This window comes from Poecile atricapillus, chromosome 6, assembly GCF_030490865.1.
Source record: "Poecile atricapillus isolate bPoeAtr1 chromosome 6, bPoeAtr1.hap1, whole genome shotgun sequence".
Taxonomy (NCBI): domain Eukaryota; kingdom Metazoa; phylum Chordata; class Aves; order Passeriformes; family Paridae; genus Poecile; species Poecile atricapillus.
In genome coordinates, this window is record NC_081254.1 from 31,984,314 (window position 1) to 32,007,132 (window position 22,819).

Sequence of the window (22,819 nt, forward strand, 5' to 3'; positions counted from 1 at the left end):
AAGGCATTGCTTTCAAGTATTTCTGACCAATTGATAGCTACTGACTGCCTGCTCATTCAGCACTCTCAACTGCTATTCCTTCCTTAATAAATGCCATGTAGAAATGGTACCTATAGATTCATAAAAAAATGACTGTACACTTCAAGTTCATTATTTATTTGCAAAATTTTTACTCTTCAATAATGACAAATTAACCACTGCTCACCTATTCTGGGTTTATGCTGCTGCCTCAAGAGAAATTAAAAAAAAATTCCATCTGTTCTATTGACAGTAGAAATTTATGCTCCTGCACTTTGCATTTGTCAATACGTAACACTTGAAGCTTACCTCGTAATCTGTAGAGCTGCTAGACACCAGTCATCAGGACAGAATAGAGCAAGAAAAAAAAAATCTAGCTTTCAAAAGGAATAATCTCTTTCAGAAGCTGGTTGGTAAAATTACTCCTCAGTAAAATGCAAAAATAAAAATAAGATAGAGTGTCAAGTCTCAATGTCAAATATTTATTTCTGATATGGACAGAAGAGAAGAAAGAGAAAAGAATTTGCTTGTACCTCTCCCACTCTACCACTGCTTTGCTGAAAAGGAGGCCCAGGATAAAATCTGTCTAAACCCACACAGCATTTTTCCCTACACTGTTCTTCCTGCAGCCACAGCAACATTCCTTGAGTATTTTCTATTATAGATTTAAAATGCGTACCTCAGCATTTGAAGAGTTATACAGCAGGTTGAGGATTTGGCAAAATCAAAAAAGAACCCTTTGCTCCACTAAACCATTTCTGAATGTGCAGAAAAATGTGTATTGTGTCCAGGACACATTTCCAGTGCCTTTACAGGTTACTGTTTCCATCTGTTAAAACAAATTCAGAAACAAAACTAATCTCGGTAGAATTTTTTCTTCTTAGTGAGAATCAGGTTCATAATTTTCTGGTAAATCTCATTTATTTTCACTACAATTACTAGATATGAGGGAATATTGCTTTAATGACCCATCATAAAATCTGTTCCTCCTAGCAGCTATTTTTAATAGCTCGGGAATTAATTACAACTCTTGGTTACTTCAATCATATGCAACCAAGACTTCTGGTTCCTCACCCACTTCTACACATCAGTTGGCAAGAATCTGAATGTTTCTGCTCACAACAGCAGCCAAGAGTTTGCTCCTTGTTATTACAAACATTTTTAGAATACCTCCAATTTCAGATTCTCTTCCAATAGTGAAAGCTTCAAGAACTCCAGTGGAAATACAAGCATTTATCAAGATTGGCAAAAAACTTGTTTGCAAAAATGAATTCTCAGATATTGTTTTGCAAGGAGTAAAAATTTATCATAGATGGTCCCATGTTTTGGCTAAACACCCATTGTAGCCAAAATGAAGAAATTTAATATTATTTTCTCTCTCCAACAGGTCTGTACTTCAGATGTAATCTTGATGCAATTTTAATTAAGAGTTCTTAGGCTAAAACTGCCTCCAGCCTGGACTGCCTGCTACACAAAGAAAGTTTACTCCATCTGAAGCCATCCCTACAGATATGTTCTAGTCTGAACACTAAATTAGTCTTTTTGTGAATTATTTTTATTTAACTGGTTGAAATCAGATAGATCTGCTGCCCTGCCCTCCCCTTCCTGTGTAACAGCATAGTCTGTCACATACTATTTAGCAAAAATGAAAAAACAATTTGAAGAAAAAAACCTTTTTTATCAACGAGCAATGCCTGGCTGTGTTCAGAAAAGCATCTGAGCCAGTTTGGCACCGACCTAGCTGGAACTGGGACCAAATTACTTCCAGAGTTCCCTTCCACTCTAAATTACTGACTCGACTCAAACTTGTCTAGATACCATTTTAATCTTGCTTTGGACTATATATATTTATAAAGACATGCTTGGAATTCAGCCAATTTTTCTGCTTAATGTTTCTGATAGTATGACCACATATTTCCTGGGAGGTTCTCAAACCTGTAAATAACATATATTAATCAAGCACTTTAAGGATTCCACACTAGCCAAATACTCACAGCTACTCTACTCCCGTGAGCTGACTTTGCTGGTAGTGTTATCCTTGTCCTACTTCCTCCGCTCTCTGTTAGTGCAGCAGAACTGGTGCAGGTATTTATCACTGCACATGGTCTCCTGCACCAAGCTGACAGTCACTGTTTGCTCTTCCTTACTGCTGTGCACAGCCACAGCTTTTTAGCTCAGGCAGAACACCCCATGGTTCCCACCTCCTCTGCTTTGATTTGCACTGGAATGTGCTCCTGCTCCTGGAACAGTGCATTCCCTGCAGAGGAAGCTGCACCAGTGTGTCAGCAGTGGTGCTCCTGATGCTAACCCTGACGTGAGCATCCCAGGATAGAGCAGAAGCAGAGCCCAGCAAGACCTCCAGGAGTGTGGGGTGGAAGTGCTGCCCTCAGCCCCGAGGCTGTACCTGCGCTAACAGGGGCAGCCTAAGCTCCCTAATGTTCACTTTGCTTGCAAAATGCACATCAGCTTTCCAAACTTTCATTTATTTATATGTACAAGTCCATGGAGAGAATCTGATCTACAGTCTATATGCAGGTCTTGAATCCAAAAATAGAGTTAATTGCCATATTGGTGCGTTTCATAGTCCCCAAGAACAGACTACACAGCTCAAACAGAACCGGACTCCAGATTTCACAGAAATACCATGGGACTGAGCAGCACTTTGTGACTTACACAAGTTACTTGTTGTACACTCAACTAGTCCAATGAAATCCTATTGTAAATGTGCATTTGATTTAAACCAGTGGAAATCACTGGTTTGAAAGGGGGAGATTTACAGTGGAGATGAACCACATGTTTGTTTGCATTAGAAGTTCTGAACACTGTAATCCTATATGCTCCCTTCACATGTAGCTCATATTGTTATGTAAAGTGATTGTTTTTAGTTTACAAGCTGCTGTACAGACTATTCCTGATATATTCTCACAGATGTGTGATTTAACTACTGTGGAACCTAGGAACAGATTTCTGCAATTGCTCTCTAAACATCAACTCTGTTATTTCTTGACTCTGCTGATGAACTTCAAGTGAGTCAATTCCAGTTTCTCAAGGGTCACTTACTGTATTTGCAAGTATCTACATTTTTTAATGCATAGTCAACTTGTTATCCATCAGATTTCCATATATATTTAACTGAAGTAAAGCAACTGATGTTTTTCATTATATATATTTATTAAGTGCATGTACTTATATATATGCACAACTTACACATAAAAAGTGCATATGCATATTTATAATATATATACTTTTAGATGGCTTCTGTAATTTTAAAAAGTCCAACAAACAAAAGACAAAAAATATTTCTATGTATGTGCCTCAGGTTTCTAAGGAAATAGGTTTATTTTCTTTCCTTCAGCCAAGGAAAAGCTAAAGCTCCCATTAACATCAAATGGATCTGAGGGTGCACAGACATGATCTTTGCTCTAAACTAAGCATCTAAAAATGGAAAGGGATGACATAAGTATAGATCTGAATATACTGACTTTTGGTTAAAGTATCTGTGAAGACACTCATAGCTCATAAATTCTATTTATGTCACCCAAACTCTGACAGAGACAGCCTTTAACCAGACTGTATTAAAGGAAATGCTCAATTTTCTAATGATGACTTACTCCTGATCACTTCTGATCTGCAGGTGGCCTTTGCAGAGCATCACTCTGCTCCCTCTAACCTTAATACTCCAGGTGACCTTTTAGTCATTTCATTTGGATGATGGGAATTGGCAATTCCAGGTTTGATCCTCAAGGCTTTTCCAGGACAATTGCTGCACTGCCCACTCCCATTATTCTCTTATTACTCTCTGCTGCCATTACAGAACTCTGGGAGAACATGCACTGCACTTGCCTCATGAAATGTTTGCTTATACATTTTTTTAAAATTATGGAGACTATTTTTAAGATCATTGGTCACCACTAAGAATCACTTATCTAGCACTGATAATTATCTTAACATTCACTTTTGCCTGCAAAGTGAGATTTGACTCCCGCTATTCTACGGCCATAGAACAGCGACAGTGACTGGTAATGCAGTAACCAGTGAAAATTATAACAATATAAATTCACCACTGTTCTCTTTCACTCTATGTGGCCTCCCTGTGCTGAGCTCCACCAGACCTAGAAGAGACTTCTAACACTGAGACAAGCACCTAATTTCTGGTTCACCTTGTGACTGAAGAGGGAGAAAGAAAAAAAGACAAACAGTTGATTTGAGATAATGTTCAGTTAAATAATTACATTCTAAGAAGACAAGATGTGACACATGTAACAACACTGAGTCCAAGAATCTGAACTACTTAAAGCATTTGACCTCATAAAAATAGTTACAATACATTAGAGTGTACTCAGAATAAGGAATTCCTCCCACAAAATTGAAGGCTTTCTTTGCAGTCACTCAGCACATTTTATGCTTGTATTTTGACACCTGAACCACAAAATTTAAAATGACTAGATATCAACTAACTATTTGTGGTGTATGAAAATTCATTTCTATCCCATTGAAGGACACCGGATACCTATGTTAAAGAATGGTAGGTTTATTAGTTAAATAGTTGAAATAAAGAATTATTTTATAGTTGTTGAGGATATTTTTAAAAATTTCCTTTCCAATTTCTTCCTGCTATGCAACCCGGTGATGCTTTTGTTTAAGCTACTGTAATTGTTAATTTCAGCAGTGTTTAACAAAAATATAGGAAGCAGAGCCAAGCAACTGAGATTTCTTGTATGGTCTTCTCAGTAGTTATTAATGCACACCAAAATATATAAAAGGTGAGATGTTTATACTCTGAAGCAAGGACATTATCAGATTCCTGAAGGGCAGAAGTAAAACATCAGCTGTTCTGTGACAACTACAAGCACTTGCCTCTCCTTTGACATCTGCAGAAACTCCAACATAATATTCTGTTCCTTGACTGCAAGAAGAACTTCCTGATGATGAACTGCTTGTGGCAGTAATGCTCAGACAAGTTCCCACTGAGCAACTCGCAGTCAGAAAAGAACAACTCTGCAACTCTGTCGTGTCAAACCTGCACACATCTCCCACAGATTTTGGAAGATGACTGGTTTTAGAAGAGTTTGTGAGCACCAGGTGCCAATTCCTTGCTATTTCTTAACAAGTATTTTTACTCACAGCCACGGGCCTCTTTTCCACAATTTTCTACCCACTCCCAGGCTTTCGCTCTGGAAAATGTTTCTGTTCAGTAATTACACATTCAAGCACAGACTCCCCTTCATTATTTTGGGAGCCATAACTGCTCACCAATGGAAGGAAAACAGCTGTCAACCTGCCCAGCTTGATGAGGTCCTGATTTGGTAAGGAAACATTGCAAAATCTCTAAAATCTGTACAGATGAGTAAATTAGCTCCAATCCAGTTACTACCTCCTTAGTAAGAACAGATCCCAGTCTCTCACTCTGAAAAGAAAAAACCTTTGTTAGAAAAAGGCTAACTATTATAAGGTTATCAGAGAAAATATACTTTAAAAGTAAACTGGAGGACTGAAGAGGAAAACAAGCTACAAATCAATGAGAATAGAAACAGCTTATTTTTCCAAAGGTGGCTGTGGATATCTGTGCTTAAGTCCCCTCCCACTTCAGCCAGGTGAGGCAGCCTCCAACACAAGCTACCAGCTCATCTGGCCATGCAACTTTGCAATTGGATGTAACAAAATAATTTAAAAAGTCATTCCAGAAATACTGAATTACCCAGAAACCACTTTGTATACTCTGGTCAATAAAACACTGTTATCTCTCTTACAATAAGCCATACTGTTTATACAAACAAAGTTAGCTTCCATGCATCAGCCATCTATTTATTTAGCAAGATCAGCTATCACTGTAAATCAATTTCTTCACAAATGAGCAAGACAGCTGCTGTAAAACCCACTTAAAGCTCTTTTCTGCATTCAGTATTTAAACATGTAGCAGAACAGGCAACAAGAATAGGGGAAAAAAAGTCACCAGCACCACATCTGGTGCCACTCTGAAACAGTCTGCACTTTTACAAGCATTTCTAAGGAAAAGGTATAATTTACTGTTTGCTTAATAGTTACACATCTTTAAATATGAACCAGTACATTAAAAAGTATGACAAGATAAGCTTACAACTGACAGTCAAACTGGGTGCTATCAGGATGATACATAAAATAGTCAACTGAAAGGTAACTCAGAATCTGTACTTACAGGTTGGCTATTATATGCATAAAAACAGCAAAAAAGAGTATTCTTTTCATGTCAGCTCTGTAAAAAGTACTAAAAGAACACAACTAACCCCTGAGCAAGCCTGAAGTTTCACATAACTTTTGTCCTACAACAGTCATACAGAAAAGTCTTACTAAGGACAATTCACCCAGCACAACCAACTAAAAGGCTGGAGCCTTTTTCATGACTCTATGATGAATCAGGAGGTCACTGCCATGTTTTCAGATGTCAATACCTTGCAAAATATCAACTTGGAAGACCTCAGCTGGACAGACAGTATCACCAATAGCATCTGCAATACACCTTGGCTACAAAATCAGGAGATTTCAACTGGAATTAGGTGGCTTCAAATCAAACTTATTTTGCTATACAAGACAAGTATCTGGTAGCAGAAGAACTCCTCTTAAATCCAAAGGCCATGAATTAGCCTTGATGACAGCTCTCCTAATAAGAGCTGGGGGTGAGCAAGTGCAAGAACACAGCTTCTTCTCACTCAAGTTATTATAAAGTAATTTATCCATTAATCTTTTCATCTAATATTTTAAATTTGAGATGCAGTGAGTCAGATTTGTTCCGAGCAGTCAATGTCTGCAGCACTCCAGAGAAAATCACAATGTCAGACTTGGTCACAGGGAGGAAAAGGTGCAGGGAAGGGAAGCCCCAGACTTGGATGCACATGCTACATTTAGTACTGTCTGCTGGCAAATGCCAGAGCATGGCAAGTTCCACTTTCTGCCTGCCCCAGTGAGTGTTCATGCCCAGGCTGCAGCACAGGACAGCTTCTGATGAGCAGGTAAGAAGTACCAGGTCAGGCTGTGACTGGAATAATGGCATTGGGTTCTAAAGAACTATCTGAATATACACTGAAATAAACCCCTCTGTTAATGGGGTTTTGGTGGGGGGTTTTTAATGTTCCTATTCAACAGTCTCTAAGCAGTAAAGAACTACAGTGCATTTCCACAGAAGGTTGTTCATTAAATCACAGCAAAGCTTTCTGAAGCCTCAAGTCAAAAAGCTTCAATGTTTAGGATGAGACTGAAAAAATCCTGATGGCCTTCAAGTTTATTTGAAAGACAGATTACAGAATATTATGTAAGGCACAAATCTCAGAACTATTCCCCATTGTATTTACAAATATTACCAAGTTTTACAAGATCATGAATTTTCATAAAAAGTGACATTTTCAAAAAGCTTTTCTTGCTTTAATCCTCCTTCTTTCTTTTGATAGGATTAAATGTTGAAATGGCAGGCTGTTAAATAAGCACAGTGAAATGCCAACTGTGAGGCATTTAGCTCCATGTATTCACAAATTAACATTTCACAGTTGCTTTAAATTTTGACATTATAGTTTAGTACCTTCAGGCAACTCATTTCAGAAGGTGCTGGATTTGATTTACATTATTTTTCATTTTAGATTCATATGTTATGGTACTGAAATACCTTGAAGTTTCCCTTAATCCCTGATAAAGGAAATTTAGTTTTATGAAAAGCTGAGAAATATTGCTCTTTTTTTTCAGAGTGCAATATTGAAAGATGCTGTTATAGGTCCTCCCCTTGAGTTAGTCCAGTGCTGACCACAATGTTCAGAATGGACTGGAAAAAACACCAAGCAGTATTCATAAAAAGGCACTGGGATGCTTATCTTAATTCCTTAATTCATTGTATTATTAGATTACTTCAGTAGATATTTCTGTGTTTCTGAGACAACTGCTACAAGAGTGAATCCTATGGGCCATCAGACGTGGCATTTTAGATGGAAATTTTTACTCTGCAGAATACGAAATGCAGTTTCAGTATTGCTAAAGTTAATATTTACAGAAGGGATTTCAAAAAATCGTAATGGAGAAACCCCATCAACAAGCAGAAAGCCCCAATACTTACTGCCTGTAGAAATAAGAAACTGTGGAGAAATATGAACCTGTGGTTATTCTTACAGTACCACTTCAGACAACATAGTTGACACCAGAGTTTAAAGATGTTCCCTTATATTTTTCCTGGGTTTACTTATTTAATGATCAATAATGGTTCTCTTGTGCTCCTGAATCTCTATAAAAAAGACTTTAAGAAAAAACTTAGAACAGGTACATTTTTGATGTGCAGTAGAGAACCTCTCCTCATTACTTCATATTCTTACAACCAGTAAAAAGCACAAGCCATTCACAGTTTACATACAGTTTTTTGGGTATAAGACTAGCAGAAGATACCAATCCCTTTGCAATAGTTCCTACACTATTTCTAGAAAATTACTTAATCTTTATCAGAAAAATCAGTACATAGATAAAAGAAGCATGACTACAAAGATTTGCAGAGCAGTTCTTAAGAAGAAAGATTCTCACTTCAATATAACTGCACTTTTGAGTCATTCTCCTCTACAGAGGTGGATCCAGAGAAAAGCACCAGCACCTCCAGAGCAGTCGAGGCACCGCAGTCAATGCACAAGGTACTTAAAAAGCTACCTCAGGTCTCTGCTACTCATACTTCAAAAGTTCATCTCCATGTCCATTCTTCTGCTAGTTCTAAAGAAAGCAGACTATATTTTCCTTTTATACATAAAGAAACTTTGATTTTTGCTGAAAAACCATGCTGTTCTTCCGCAACACTACACAGGAGGTGCTGGCACTGGTAAAGTCACAGCAAGAGCCTCACCAAGGGTAGAGAGGGCCCAGGGTTCACTCTGAACAGATGGGCTGCAAGGGAAATAGAACTGTTCTTTTTGTTTGTAGAAATCAACCTGGTACTGCTGACTGGCAGTGCAGTGGATATAACCATCCACATTCATGATACAGCCTCCACTTCACATCTACAAGCATGAATCTCATTATTTAGAGATATCTCACATAGAACACCTGTGAGGTAATCCAATGCTGCTAATGCTAATTACTGTATCCTAGCCATACATCATTTTTACATAGCAGTGCACTGATTAACGTTAATTCCAGCAGCAAGTACTAGTAATTAAAGTATTTAAGGATGTTTATGTGTTTCACATGGGAACGTGCCAAATCACTCTCTGAAGTCTTACTCACGTTTCAGATTTGACAAACATAAAGCTGAGACACCTTAGTATTGTAACAGACACTTCAATAATGCTCCAGATATATTCAATAACACAGCATCTTTTTTCAAAATCAATTGTGACATCTACTGATGTTGTATAAATTCTGGGATCAGATTAAAGTCTTGCCAAAATTCATTACAAAGTATTAAACCTGTCTAATCTTTTTCACTACTACTAACGCAATAAGAAGAATGAAAATGTCAGGAAGCACAGAAAGTTATAAGAATTGTCCTCAGCAACATTGTGAACATAGTCTGAATGCCTTGTCATGCCTTTGTCAGGCTTGTACAAATTAGATCTTGTTTAACCAGAATGTATCTTTTAACTTTTCACTTCAACTTTGTCTGCTATTTCTTTTTCGTAGTTTCTGAAGTTGTTGTTCATTCTAACCTCACCTCGAGTAAGTATTGAACACATGAGCATTAGAATAAGGATTTAATATTAGAAAGGTATTAAGTATTGCCATCAGCTGCCTTATGGTTAATATTGCATTAGGGCTAATAATCACAACTAAGGATAGAAGTAAACTTTTTGTTTGGAAAAATAACATTATTATTTCCTTTTGACTTACTATTTAACTAATCACACAGTTAATATTTCTGAAAAGAACAAACTAAGTTCTAGTGCTAAATGTGTAAGCTTGAGGACCTTTGAAAATCTTACCACTCAGTGAGATGTCCTAACATTTTATAATTTGCAAATTTAACTGGATTTCCTATGGGAAAGAGATTTCCATGATTTTGCTATATCTGCTGAATATAAATTGAGAACGAAAAAGTGGTTCTGCAAGCTTCTAATTTTCAATATTGACCAACATCGAGACTTTAAACCAGGCCACCATTCCAGAGGCCTCAAAAGCTCAAGGTGGTTGGGCACAGTGAATTCTCCAGTGCCAGCTGAGCTTGAGATGCAGCACCCCAAGCTAAGGAGTCTCTGCTCTCCAGCAGTGGTTGAACATGCTTAATGAAGGACTGCACCACAAAGGCGCAAAAAGCCCTCTGTACATTGTGGGCCACATTTCCAAAACCTTAGGACATTTTTTAAAATTGCCACTTCATTTAAAAACCTGCCATTTCACTTTAGATACTGACACATGAGCTTTTGAGAGTCTCTCCCTGAGTACTTTTCCATAGTTTTAAAAAAAAAAAAGCCCTTCCACCCTCACTCGTTTACTCCTACTGCCATCTGCTGTCACAAACACATCAGTGCCACAGTGTCTGCAGAGCATTTTTCCTTTCCTCTTCTCTTTTTAGAGTGTAAAAGAATGTGTTCTAACACTGCTACTCAACTTCTAAAAATAATCACACGCTCATTTGTCTAGAAGTGTGAACTGGTAAATCAATGCATTGCCACCTTCACTGCCAGAGCATCAACCCTGCAGATCTGTGCATGTTTTCATACGCAGCTGTTGCTCAGTCATACACCCTTTTTGGCAAAACATAATATGCAGTAAGCTGAAAACAAATATCACAGCATTTGTTATAAGGATTCTAGACCCAATGCAAAGTGGAATTTAATGGTGGAAAACTGAATGAGATGTTGAAATTCTGGATTCTTGCTGCTCCAAGATGTGGAAAATGATGCTGGTCTCCAAACACAACTCCAGTCAGATGTAACAAAGGCACAGGCTTAAGTTAGTGGCACTCAGTAGAGAGTAAAACACATGACAGGGATTTTTGTTCCAGTGATTTCTTTACATGAAACCAACTGTTAACATGAAGTCTTTCTAAAGCTTTGGGGGGGGTTTCTTCAATAAGCACACTACTTATTGCTCAGCACAAGCCCAATTCAGTTTGATTACTTACACAATATCCCCCTAATGTAAAACTAAAAGGCTCTTTCATACATCTCACCTCCTCTCTGAAGAAATAGAAAAAGGTCATTCTCACCCTCACACACAGGAAAAAGGCAGGCAATCAGCACGCTGTGTGCTGCTAAACTCCCATTATCAAGTGCAATAATTAGTAAAACATTACCTTACAATGCTGGCCAGGCAAAGACAGGTGAATCTCACTGCTTTCTGAACACTGCCCCATCCAAATATAACAGGGCTATAAAAATGTATATTTTCCATTATTTGTTTTAATGCAGCTGGACAGTATATTCAAACCAGGTACAGTTTCAAGCACAGTTGTGAGAACTGAATGTGATGGGATCCATACATGGTAACTTGACTAAAAATTAAATAACTGGTCTGCTGTGTTTTGGGTTTGGTTTTTTCTGGTGTATCACTCATTTCACTGCCTAAAGACACTTTCTGGACAATGTATCAAGAGCATAAGACAAACTGCAATATGCAAAGATGACACCCTTTTTTTTTTTTTACCGTTTTAATAGAACTTCTTGATTTTTCTTCCCAAACATTACTGCTCAGCTCCATTGTGCAATGAACATTTGTTTCTCTTTCATAGGATCCAAACATCAGTAACCTGAAATAGAAAAGCCAATGGTAAGAACTGTAATATCATTACATATATCCCAGGTATCACATTAAAGTCTCTATTCTTCATAAATAAAATAAGTGTATACACTTTTATTACCAATATGTATACGTAGAAGTCCAGAGAGAACAGATTGCACAGACTTACACCAAAGGAAAGACACTGCCACCCTCTAGTGGAAAAACTCCAAAAATATAAAATATAACAGAATTTTTAGCTACAGGGTTTTTTGAGTTACCTTTTTTTTTTTCTACAGTGCTTTCCTTTCTTTTTTCAGGGGTGGGGGTTGGTTGGTTTGTTTTTAAATAAAGTGTTCAATTGGCATTTTTCCCTTTTATTTTAAGAAGAGTAACAATAGCCACGAGAATCTTCCACTTTAGTCCTAAACATCACCATGTGAAGCTCTTGTTGGTTTAAGAGAGTGCTACTGTAGATTAAGTCAGTTAACTACTGCTTACATTTGTATTTCACTAAACTGGGATCCTCTTATCTATGATTTTTGTAGCACTTATAACAAAGAGTGGTTCTTCATGCATGATACCATATTCCAGAAGGCTACAAAGCTTTTCAGATACATATTAGTACTATAAAAGGAAATAAAACCTGGACTATAAACTTGAGGCTATAGAACAGCAATCTAGTTGTTCACAGCTTATCTCACAGAGCTGGAAGCAGATAAATATTTTCAAATAAAAACTTCAAACAGACCTTATTCATTCAAAAGAGCTGATAGATTTTAATTCTCCCCTAAACTTTCTATATATGTTCTATATAGAAATATATACTTTCTATATATTTGACAAGAACAGTTTGTAAGCTTTCATCAAGTATCTTATCTGTGATTGTGATGTGTTATACAACTCTTTAGATGATACAGACAAAAGCTGTCAGAAGAACATGTCAATTTTCTCTGTTTATCTTGACATTGTTAAATAATGTTTCTAGGTTAAATACTTATAATCAAAAAGTGCCTCATTTTTCATATGTGGAGATTTTAAGTAAAAATACTTTGAAAATTAAGTAAAGCTATTGAAGACAACTTTCACCAATAATCAGAACTGGTAAAATTAAGATAACTCAAGGGTAAACACCTCTCTTTTGCTGTACTGGATAGAAAAACAAGCATATGAGATAGCTCAAAACAGGAATAGAACAATTTTTAACCAAAACTGCAACATAAGTCACAAGCAAAACAAAGAGCCATATTGTGATTTCACCTTACAGGTGGGGGTTAACAGCACCTGCTAACCTGATGTAAAGTGAACAAACACATCACAAGATAGCCAAACTACACATTTAAATTTTAAAGAGCTCCTCATGCTGGAGTTTGGAGCTCAACTTCCAATTTCAAAAAGACAAAGGTGAAATTTTAACTTCTGCTACAATAAGAAAATTTTTGTTTGAACAGTATTTCCATTAATATGCAAACAAAGGTGCTGTATCCTGTAAGACAGCTGCACATAAAGACTGACATTATTATATATGACTATATCTTAAAGAGATATCCAGATCTCACAGACTGCAAAGTGCCCACTTTATGGCACAGTTTTGGAAGTGTATTCTTGCCTAATAAAATCAGAGTTTATGAGGTATGTTACTTTCTTCACAGTGTTTCTTTAAAAAAAACCAAAAAAAACCCAAAATGTTGCTTTTTTTTCCCCTGTTTCTTAAAAGTTTTAAGATAATGACAGATAACAGCATTTTTGCAACAATTATGTTCTTTTGAGAGCATTTTTTGAAAACTTGAGGTTTTCGTACAGGTCAGATTTGCAAGACATATTCAAATCAAAAGATTTGATGCCAAAAGACATCTTCCTTATTATTTCTTTAAATCAAAGTTCCTATCCTTTCATTAATTTATGAGCAAATTTAATTTTTCTTTCAACAGCATGACAGCAGAAAATTGCTATGGTCAAGCCTGCAATTAGAAAAGAAGTGTGAAAAGTGCAAGTTTTTGGTCTTACGAAGAGTATAATTTAATTAAACAAGCCATTCCCAATATAGAAAAAGTTTGCTAAACATTTTACCACTATAGTTTCACCACTGATATCCAAACTTAAATGGGAGAAGCAGCAGAACTCTATTACCTGACTAGATAGAAGAATTCCACTTTCAAATTCTGTAAAGAAGTCAAGGATCATCTACTGTACTGAGAAAATATAAAGCCTTCTGGGGCACTGAGCAAAACTGAAAACCACAGAGAAATTAAAGTGATCTTTCATTCTGGAACGAGAATGAAAGAATGAAAAATGTTCAGGTTCCTATGGCAGATATAAGTGCAAAAGCCCTGGATGTCAGCACACAGTGCTGCACTGGGAATTGACCCAGCCAGCCTCCACACCAGCTCATAGAGGCCTGGTGGAAAAGGGAAATTTGATCACTGTTACTTTTGTAAATATTGTTTGTTTCTTCTTTCACTACCCAAATTCTCTATTTCTCTTTCTAGCTCATCAACCTCTTCAGATGCAAAGCAAGAGTGTTTACTCACTGAGGGACTCTGTGGACAGCAGTTGTAGCTGTTTAGTTCAGAAAAAGAATGTGAAAACTGGAAGATCTGAGGAATTACTGTGGGTCCAACAGTCAGACAGCTCAGCTGAGAAGCGTCTGTTGAGATGATTTTCTAGTGTGTGTTTAAAAATTCCAAGCTGCATAGAACACTTGGATTATGTCAGACCTGACAAGTCAGCAACTGCATCCTCTCCCAGCCATCTGATAAGCACCTGTGACAGCTGAAAATACTGAGTTAAGAATTATGTCAGACTGAGCAATCTGCGGTTCTCTTGTCAGACTGAGCAAAGAAACTCAGGAGTTGATGCTGCACAGTGCTTCAGATTCAGGAAATACAACATTTAAAAGATTACTTTCCAAACCAAGAACAACTGCACACAGTGTAAGGTGGTCATTCTGGTCCTCAGGATAAAAACAAATGCACCACTGGGCTGAAATTGGAGAATTGCTAGGAAGAGAGATCAGAGTTCCCTTACTCAGAACAGTCAAAGGGGAAATACTCCTGGAAGCCAAGGAATGCAGATTTAAAAGTTATTTAGCATCCTTGGATCATTGACAGAAAACACCACAAAGATAGGGAGACAAGGTAAGCAGGAATTTTATCACAAAAATATATTTTCTACTGCCACCACAGAACCCCTAGAAGCAGAAGACTATCTTCAGGAAATCCTGACCACTGATAAATCACATCAGTACAGCAAATACAGCCCAAATGGTTGCACAGTGCTACAGAAAGAAAGTGCAAAGCAGAGTTGAAATAGCAATGAAAAATGACAAGCAATGAAAAGAAGAGGTTAAAAAAAAAAAGAGTCTTTCTGCAAAGCAGTTAAGTTCATAAAGAGTAGAACTGCACATAACTAGATCAAAGCCTTAGCACTACTTGGATAAGATCTAACATGAACCAAGAGGCCTGACAAAAAAACCCCAATAAACCAAGAGCCCACACACCTTTTCTCCAGCTTTGAAGAGAATAATATTCTCTTCAGTCCATGAAGGAAGTAGATTTTATTTCTTTCTATTACTTTGTTCAAGACCAAGACAATAAATAATGCCATATAAAAGTGAATTGGATTGCTCTAAGTAAGACTGAGTGAAATAATTATTTCCCTTTGCTTACATAATACAGTAATATAATTACAACACTTACATTGTCCTGGAAAGAGACTCATAATTTGGTGTGGCAGAAAAGCAAACCAAGCAAGTAAGAGGAGGCACTGATTAGCTTGTAACCAGGCAAAATTCAGAAAGGCAAAGGCTTGCCCCGACACAAACCAGAAGTGCCTCAGAAAGTAACTGCAACTTTCATTTGTTCATTTTTACTTCAAGACAAGTACATTTCTTGTTTAAAATGCAGTCATCACACCAAAGCTTCCACTTTGACAATCAGAACTGGCCTACAACTGTAATTACTACAAACTTAGCAAACACAGGTCCTTTCTTAGTCAAGAATGAGCACAAAAATATACCTTGTACATTCAATTAACGTGACCTTCAGTCGACCTTCTGTCAATAGCAAATCCTGTATACAGAGGTCTCGGTCTTCATATTCAGCAGATGGCAATACTTGAATTGGAAAAAATGGCTTGAACCTGAAAAATACAGAAGAAACCTCTCTTAATTCAAATTCCACAACATGAAAACACAAAAATATAAAAATGGTAACAGGACGATAATGAATCTTTAACACTCTTCAAAAAGAGAAATATTGCCATTCCTACAAATTCATTGGTCAAAAGGAATGAGCAAGAGCTACTAAAGCTTTTTGAATGCAGCAGACTGGACAATACAAACAAAAACTGATTCACAGGAATAGACTGAGTTACATCTACTAGCACAGATAATTTTGAGGAAGTGGGAAGCTGGTAAAAATCACACAGCATGTTTATCTACATAACCATCACAGCACAGAAAGATGAAAATAACGTTTTGACCCTAAAGCTTAAACTTTTTATGATGGTGCCGTTGGCACATCCTGAACACTTCACTTTAGTTACCCAGACTGATTCTTCTCTCACTTCGTAGGAAACTTTAGGTTTAGCCAGTCTTCTTGAATAAAAATAAAGATACAGGTATTCTAAACATTTGCCTCTAAGCTTTATTTCCCCCCCTGCAGCATGTGATTCACAGGAAAAGCAGCTCATGTTCAAGATAATATGTGTAAAACACCGACTATCTCACCACATAATTCTCTCTCTTTGATTAGAAAACGCTGAGTTATAAATACCAATTTGGTTTTCGAGTGATAGTGCTCTGGTGTAGGACACAGCCCTGATCTGAGGGAGAGAAAGAGGGGGAGAGGCTGCACAGCTGCAGCCCCAATACACGGCTGATACACAAAGGCAATCCCAACAGCAAGGGCCACAACCCTGCACAAAGAACGGTATCACAGCGTCTGAACTAAAGTTTTTGAAAAAAACTCAAAAACCTCTTACAGGGTATTCCTTCTTTCTGTCTTTATTTATTGTTCTAATTTCCTAGCACTGCCTTGTGCCTTGGTTTCCATCCTCTGTCACTGATGCAGCCTCCCAGCAGTTATTTGTGTGGAGATTTACAAATCGCAGGAGAGGAGCAGCACAGCCTGCAGGATGTCTCTGCCATTTCATGAGAAAGAAGTCTTTCATAAGTACTGCTTGCTCAACCACCAGAGGCATCTGCTTGTCACATTCAGGGATCACAATATGTTCAGGAAACAGTCACATGGAGCCAAACTGAAGAGTTTCAGAAATTCAAATAAATAATTAAGCATCCTTTAACTGTCAGCACACACTTTGGGAGGGAGCTCCATGCTCTGATTCAAGACACTTCAGTTTTGTACGAGCAACAGCCTCGTACAGAGCCATGAGAAAGACATTTCTTTTGTTCTCTTTGTGAATAAACACAACTCAACACTCCAGCTATTTTCCTGAAATCCAATTCAACTTCTAACTTTAATTTGGTTCCAAGTTTCTCCCTCATTAACTCCTTCTTGAGGAAAACCATTTTGAAACACGTCACATAAAAATACTCAGTTTTAAATACTTTTTAAAAAAAGTCTTGTGCATGAAAAATATGAGGCTATTAAATCACTTTGGCCACCGTTTAGGTTTATGAGTATACCACAAATAACTAAGTCAAAATATGCCTTATTCAAGTACTGGCTGATCTGGTACTGTACTCATAATCTTCCTTTATAGTTCTTGAATTACTAAAGTAATAGCAAGCATCACAAGGGTAGGCAAAAAAACCACCAAGATGAACCCAGTGTTTTGATTCCACAAAACTTCACACCACCTTCCTACCGGTCACCTTCCCACACAGACCCACCTCACATTTCTCACTTCACCCTGTTCCTGTTAGGAATGATTTTACCCCCTCAAAATACAGACTTAGCTCAGATTTTGTTAGGCAGAAAAGGAAGAGCTAGGAAAGCACAGGGGAAAGTAATGCCAAGTTTTGAGTGAATAGGTACCTGTAGGTTTGAAGATCTTTAAGCACTAATAAACTACTTTTCAATTACTACAGCAACTGCCAATACAATATGCCTTCTCTCAAATCTGTTATAAAGACAGTTTTCCATTGGAGCACCAAACTAACAACAACCATTCTGAGCTTCAGTGACTTACTGAAACAAGATTTCTGGCAGGGAAAAAAAGACAAAGGAAGAAGGATTCAGTAGGTTACCATTAGTTCCCCCAATTTCTGCAAATATCATGCTAAAAGTGTTGGTACTTCAAATGTCATTTGCTTACATATGGCACACATCCTGCAGGCCATTTACAAGAACACACACTTGGACAAATCTATTTTATATGCTAAAAGTAAGAACAAACCAGAAAAGCAAAATAACAGACTGAAACATTCCAGTAGGATGCAAACATATCCACCTACATATTCAAACCAAAACCATCATCCTCAAGTGACTTCAGAATAAAGTGTTAGTGCAACACAAAATAATGAAATAATCCCCAGAAAAAGCCATTTTCCTTGCTAGATTAAGACAATGTTTACTGTAATTTTGATTTCTATTTTCAAAATATTTTTTTAAAAATTTATACAGCAATGAATTAAAGAGGAATTAATTCTAAAATACCAATACTGTTATATACAATAATATATAAAACACTTAGCAGTGTATGGGAGACTTTATGCAGCACTTCTTAAATTTTTCTACACATATGGGATTAAAATGCACTCTCAACATCATGTTTAATTTACAACAAGCACTTACGTTCACATTCTTATCACAATTAATTTGCAAAATCATTAGCAAAAAAAACAACCGAGCACATCAACTACTTCCATTGGCACTAGCAACATATAAAGAGCTGAATATCCCACATTAAATGCATTTTTAATGTTTTAGTGCTGCTCTGAAGACTTCCAAATTTATATCATAGCAGTTATCTATTTAATTTCCAGAGTTTGTGCATTTCCAAAATTAAACATCAGACAAATTACTATTTCCTGCAGATTTCAATTACATATTAGGAAACTGAACTGTTGTCAGAGATTCAAGTGCAAGACAACACTATTGATTTGGAAAGTCTTTCCCACTGGGAGTTGGTGAACTAATACAGACCCACATGGGGACTGCTGGCAACAGGGTGGGTCCGTTCCTTGTGCTGTAAAACCACACACAGGAAATCCATGTTCCCAACAGGGTCAGGCATCACAGGCTCTCCCATCTTTTTCCCCATGGTAGGAAAAGCCTGCAAACCTCCCCACCTTTTAAAAGCAGGGCACAGGCTCTTACAGAGACATCATTCCTCTCCTTCTGTTTGGCAGGACGCTGTCTCTGCAGAAAGCCTTTAAAAGTGCTTTATATTAAATGCTTATAGTGTCTTTTCAACTTGTTTTTAAATTACCAAAATCCCTCCACAAACTCATCTTATTTGTCCAAAGGTCTGAAATTCAGACAGCACACTATTAAGAAAATGCTGGCTAAAACCTAGCATTAATATGAAGAGGAATATCCATCAATCAAACTTCATGTGACATTTCAGCAAGTGAAACCCTATAGAAACATTTAAATTTGAAAGAGGCTGTAGCATAGTGAGTGTTTAACAACTGCAAGATACAAACAGCAAAAATTCCTCCTTCACACAAGGAATTAGATGATTATACTGAAAGTAATTAAGACAAAGTTATTGAAATAATACATAGGATTAAAGGTAGACACTAAAATAGCACAATACTAAGCTTTTCCACACACAGCACACAGCAAAAATGTTTCCAGCCACTGCAGGCAGTGTCTCCTTGACGTGAAGTCCTTCTACCCTCCGCTCATGCCAGACTTCAGAGTCACTTCAGTGGCTCATTTGCTCTTCAGTGACTCATTCCCTTCTCATCACCACCTCCTTCAAAGTCTAGACCAAAAGTGTATCCAGAAAAACCCAAGCACATCAAGCTTACTCCCGTCATTTTGAGTGCTTTCAGCCCCTGAATGGGGAGAATTCTCCCGTCCAGTTGCCAGTTTTGGGAGGCAGAACTCATCTACTTGGAACAAGTCTGGATTTGGTGATTTAATTTTAAAGATGTCTGACCTACATTCCCTTTAATTTAAATTCACTATTCTGTGATTATTGTTTTGTGGTCCTTTAGCCATTTTTTAACAGAAAATAAGACAGAGGTCATTTATACGTACCTTAGTTTAATTAACCTAATCCCCAAATTAACTGCTCCCCTCAGTACCTACTTAATAATATTTTTAGTTGCATGCGGAAATCTAATGAGAACTAAAAAAATATTGATTTTTCTGGTATGATAACCATATGCTTCTGTGTCTGCTCATTGCATCAGTTAAGAATATCCAGAACAACAGTAAAAAAAAAAACAATAAATTGTTCAGAGCTAAACAGAGACAGGAACAAAAGTCAAAAGCTCTCAGTATTCCATCTCCTACTTGGAAAAGCAGAAAGTCTTAGTTTAATTTCCAAGTGCAGGAGGTGGGATTTTGTAGAGCTTTTGCTAGGAAGCGAGAATAATTTTCTAGAATAAGTTACAGGTAGAGTAACTTTTTTTCTCTGGTTTTATAAAGGAAGTTTGGTATCTAAAACAGTGTGTAAAATTACTGAATATCAGTTTAAGACCACATTAGACACTTGTATGCTATTAATCCCAACACTATTGACATAAAGATGAAACTTTTTCAGGTTTGGGAATTTTTAAGTTACACTAACCGAAATGAATTTCAATAAAAAGCAAAACTATTTTAAACCTTAGAAGAAGAAATCAACCAAAAATACAAGCATCTTTGGCATAAAGCTACTCTGAATGCACTGCAAGTCTTAAGTTTAATCTAGAATGTTAAGCAGAATTCTATCACAATCTAAAGAGAGAGACAGTGTTTAGTAGCTTTCAATTTTGCAAATGATACTGTGTGTGAAGATTCTAGTATCTAAAGTACTATTTAAAGAATAACTGCGGGATTTATTTTCAGTTTGGGGATTAATCAAAAGGTTCAACTAATTACACAACAGAATTGAGTCATTTTTAGATTGTGTTTTTCACCTGAGTTACAGAAACACAAGTCAGGCACTTGGAAAGTGTGTAAATTTCAAAGAGTGATTGAGACCAGATATTTTAAGATATGAAGAAATCCTCTATTCTTACAGTGCATGTAATTAAGATGAAGTTTTACTTCTACAAAAATTCTAAAATATTACAACCCACTCCTAAAAAGACACGATCGCCTTAGTAAGATTTTAAAAGTGCTTATCAGCTAACATTTACAGTTGTCAGGTATTATAATGTCAACAGCTTATATCATTCTTCACCCTGAAGATATAAAAATAAGGCTTATCCTTAATTTGAACAACAAAAAAAGTAGCAGTACTGGTTTCTTTGTATATTTTTTTATAGATTTTAGAAAAGCAATTTTCCAGTTTCCACTAATTTCTGCTGCTGAGCTGCACCAGTATTCACACCTAGAGGACTTCTAACAATTCAAATTATACTAGATTTCTTTAACAAATAAGACTAATTTCAGCTTTACTCAAAGCCATGAAAATCTGGCTGACAAGAAGCCTGAAAAAACACTACAATAAGAAAGTGTTTATCTTCTAGGAAGTTTTATGGCAAACTGCAAATCAGATCTAGTAATCCACCCACAGTTACAGGATATTCTGCCACACATATGTAGGAGGCTCATACACACAAGGTCTCAATATATGAACAGTCCCTCTTTTTTTTTAAACCAAGATCTCAAAAGAAAAAAAAGGCAAAACAAGGATTTTACTATTCTTTTTTTTTTTTTTCTTCAAAGAAGTTTCACACATTTCCAGATTTTTAAAATAGTCTCTTTTCTTCTCAGTAATTCTGAGGTATATCTTGAATCATACACTTAAGACACTTCTCAAACTTCAATTTGTTCTTGACTTCCACGAGAACAAATAAAAGAATAAATGCAGTCTAGTAGCTTCTTCAAAAAATATTATAGTTTTTTTCCCTGCTTACATAACAGAAATTGCAAATATAACATGGACAGTCTTAACTATATGGTTTTACTGCCTGTATTGGAATAGCCACAGGTAAAAAATAAACCTTACCAGAACTTCTTTCTTATCAGCACAAACCAGAATAACTTGACCAAGTTCATACTTTTTTGCATTTCAGGAACTCTAGCTTCCCAAATTCTAAATTGCAAAAATACTGAAAAAGCTTTGTTAACTCAATGTTAACATCAATACTTGTTTGATCCCTGAATTTTCAGGTTCTGGTGATTCAAATTAAGGGATGAAAAACCTGCTGTAATTTAGACAGGATGAAGACAAAATTTCCGTGTCTAACCAAAAAGCTGGAATTGTTGTGGCTCCAAATGGGACAGAAAACACAGAATATGCTTATGTTCACGTAGAGCTGAAAGAGAAATAGGTGTGGTTTAGCAACCAGCTATTAGGCAGTCAAGGAAAACAGCAGCAGGAAAAAAATTAACAAAGAATAAAAAGCACACACAAAAACCAAATAAAACCCAAGCCACACCAAAACTCTATCTTCAGCCAGATGGATCAGAGATTGGTCCCAATGACTGGTTCTAGGCAAACATTGGCTTTTGCTCACTTCAGCAGATTGTTCTACCATAAGGAAGTCTCAAGTCTATCCAAACATCACCGGTCTGCAATCCTGGTTACAGTAAAATGATGATGTTCTCTGAGAAGTCTGAGCTCTGAACATGACTCAATCGCTGAGCTGAAGTGTTTTAATCCTCTGCTCTAAACCCCAGTCTATATCCATGTGAAAAAATATGTCTTACAGGGTGCTTAAACAGAAAACAACTGTCTCACTGCTGAAAGGAGTCTCTGACAGCTGTAAACTGAAAGTGAAAAAAATATTTGTTATCTGTTGTGAATTCTAGGCAAGAGAGCTTCCCAAGGTTTATCCTCACTCCTCCAGTCAGTTTTAAAAATGCTTGAACTGCAGAGGCTTCTCCTCAATCTACATTTACGCAGTCACTTCTGACAAGACAGAAGATGCTCCAGTTCACAGCCTGGGAGCTCAGGCTTGGCAGTAGCATTTTCAAAGCAGGTGACTGACAGCTCACCCTGCAGCTGTGAGGAGCAGTCATTATGGGCTGGTTTGCAGGGAGCTCAGGGACTGCAGTGCTGGGGAGGGCACGAATGGACC

General features: G+C 37.0%; 1 protein-coding gene across 1 annotated transcript in view; it reads right to left on the bottom strand.

Moving 5' to 3' along the window:
• Positions 1 to 22,819, bottom strand: part of PDZD8 (PDZ domain containing 8) — a 52,369-nt gene that overhangs the window by 19,427 nt on the left and 10,123 nt on the right. The window contains exons 2-3 of the mRNA XM_058841245.1: positions 15,685 to 15,807; positions 11,596 to 11,698 (exon numbers count right to left, since the gene is read on the bottom strand). Of these exons, the coding sequence (XP_058697228.1) occupies positions 11,596 to 11,698; positions 15,685 to 15,807 (226 nt within the window). The remainder of the gene's footprint in view (positions 1 to 11,595; positions 11,699 to 15,684; positions 15,808 to 22,819) is intronic.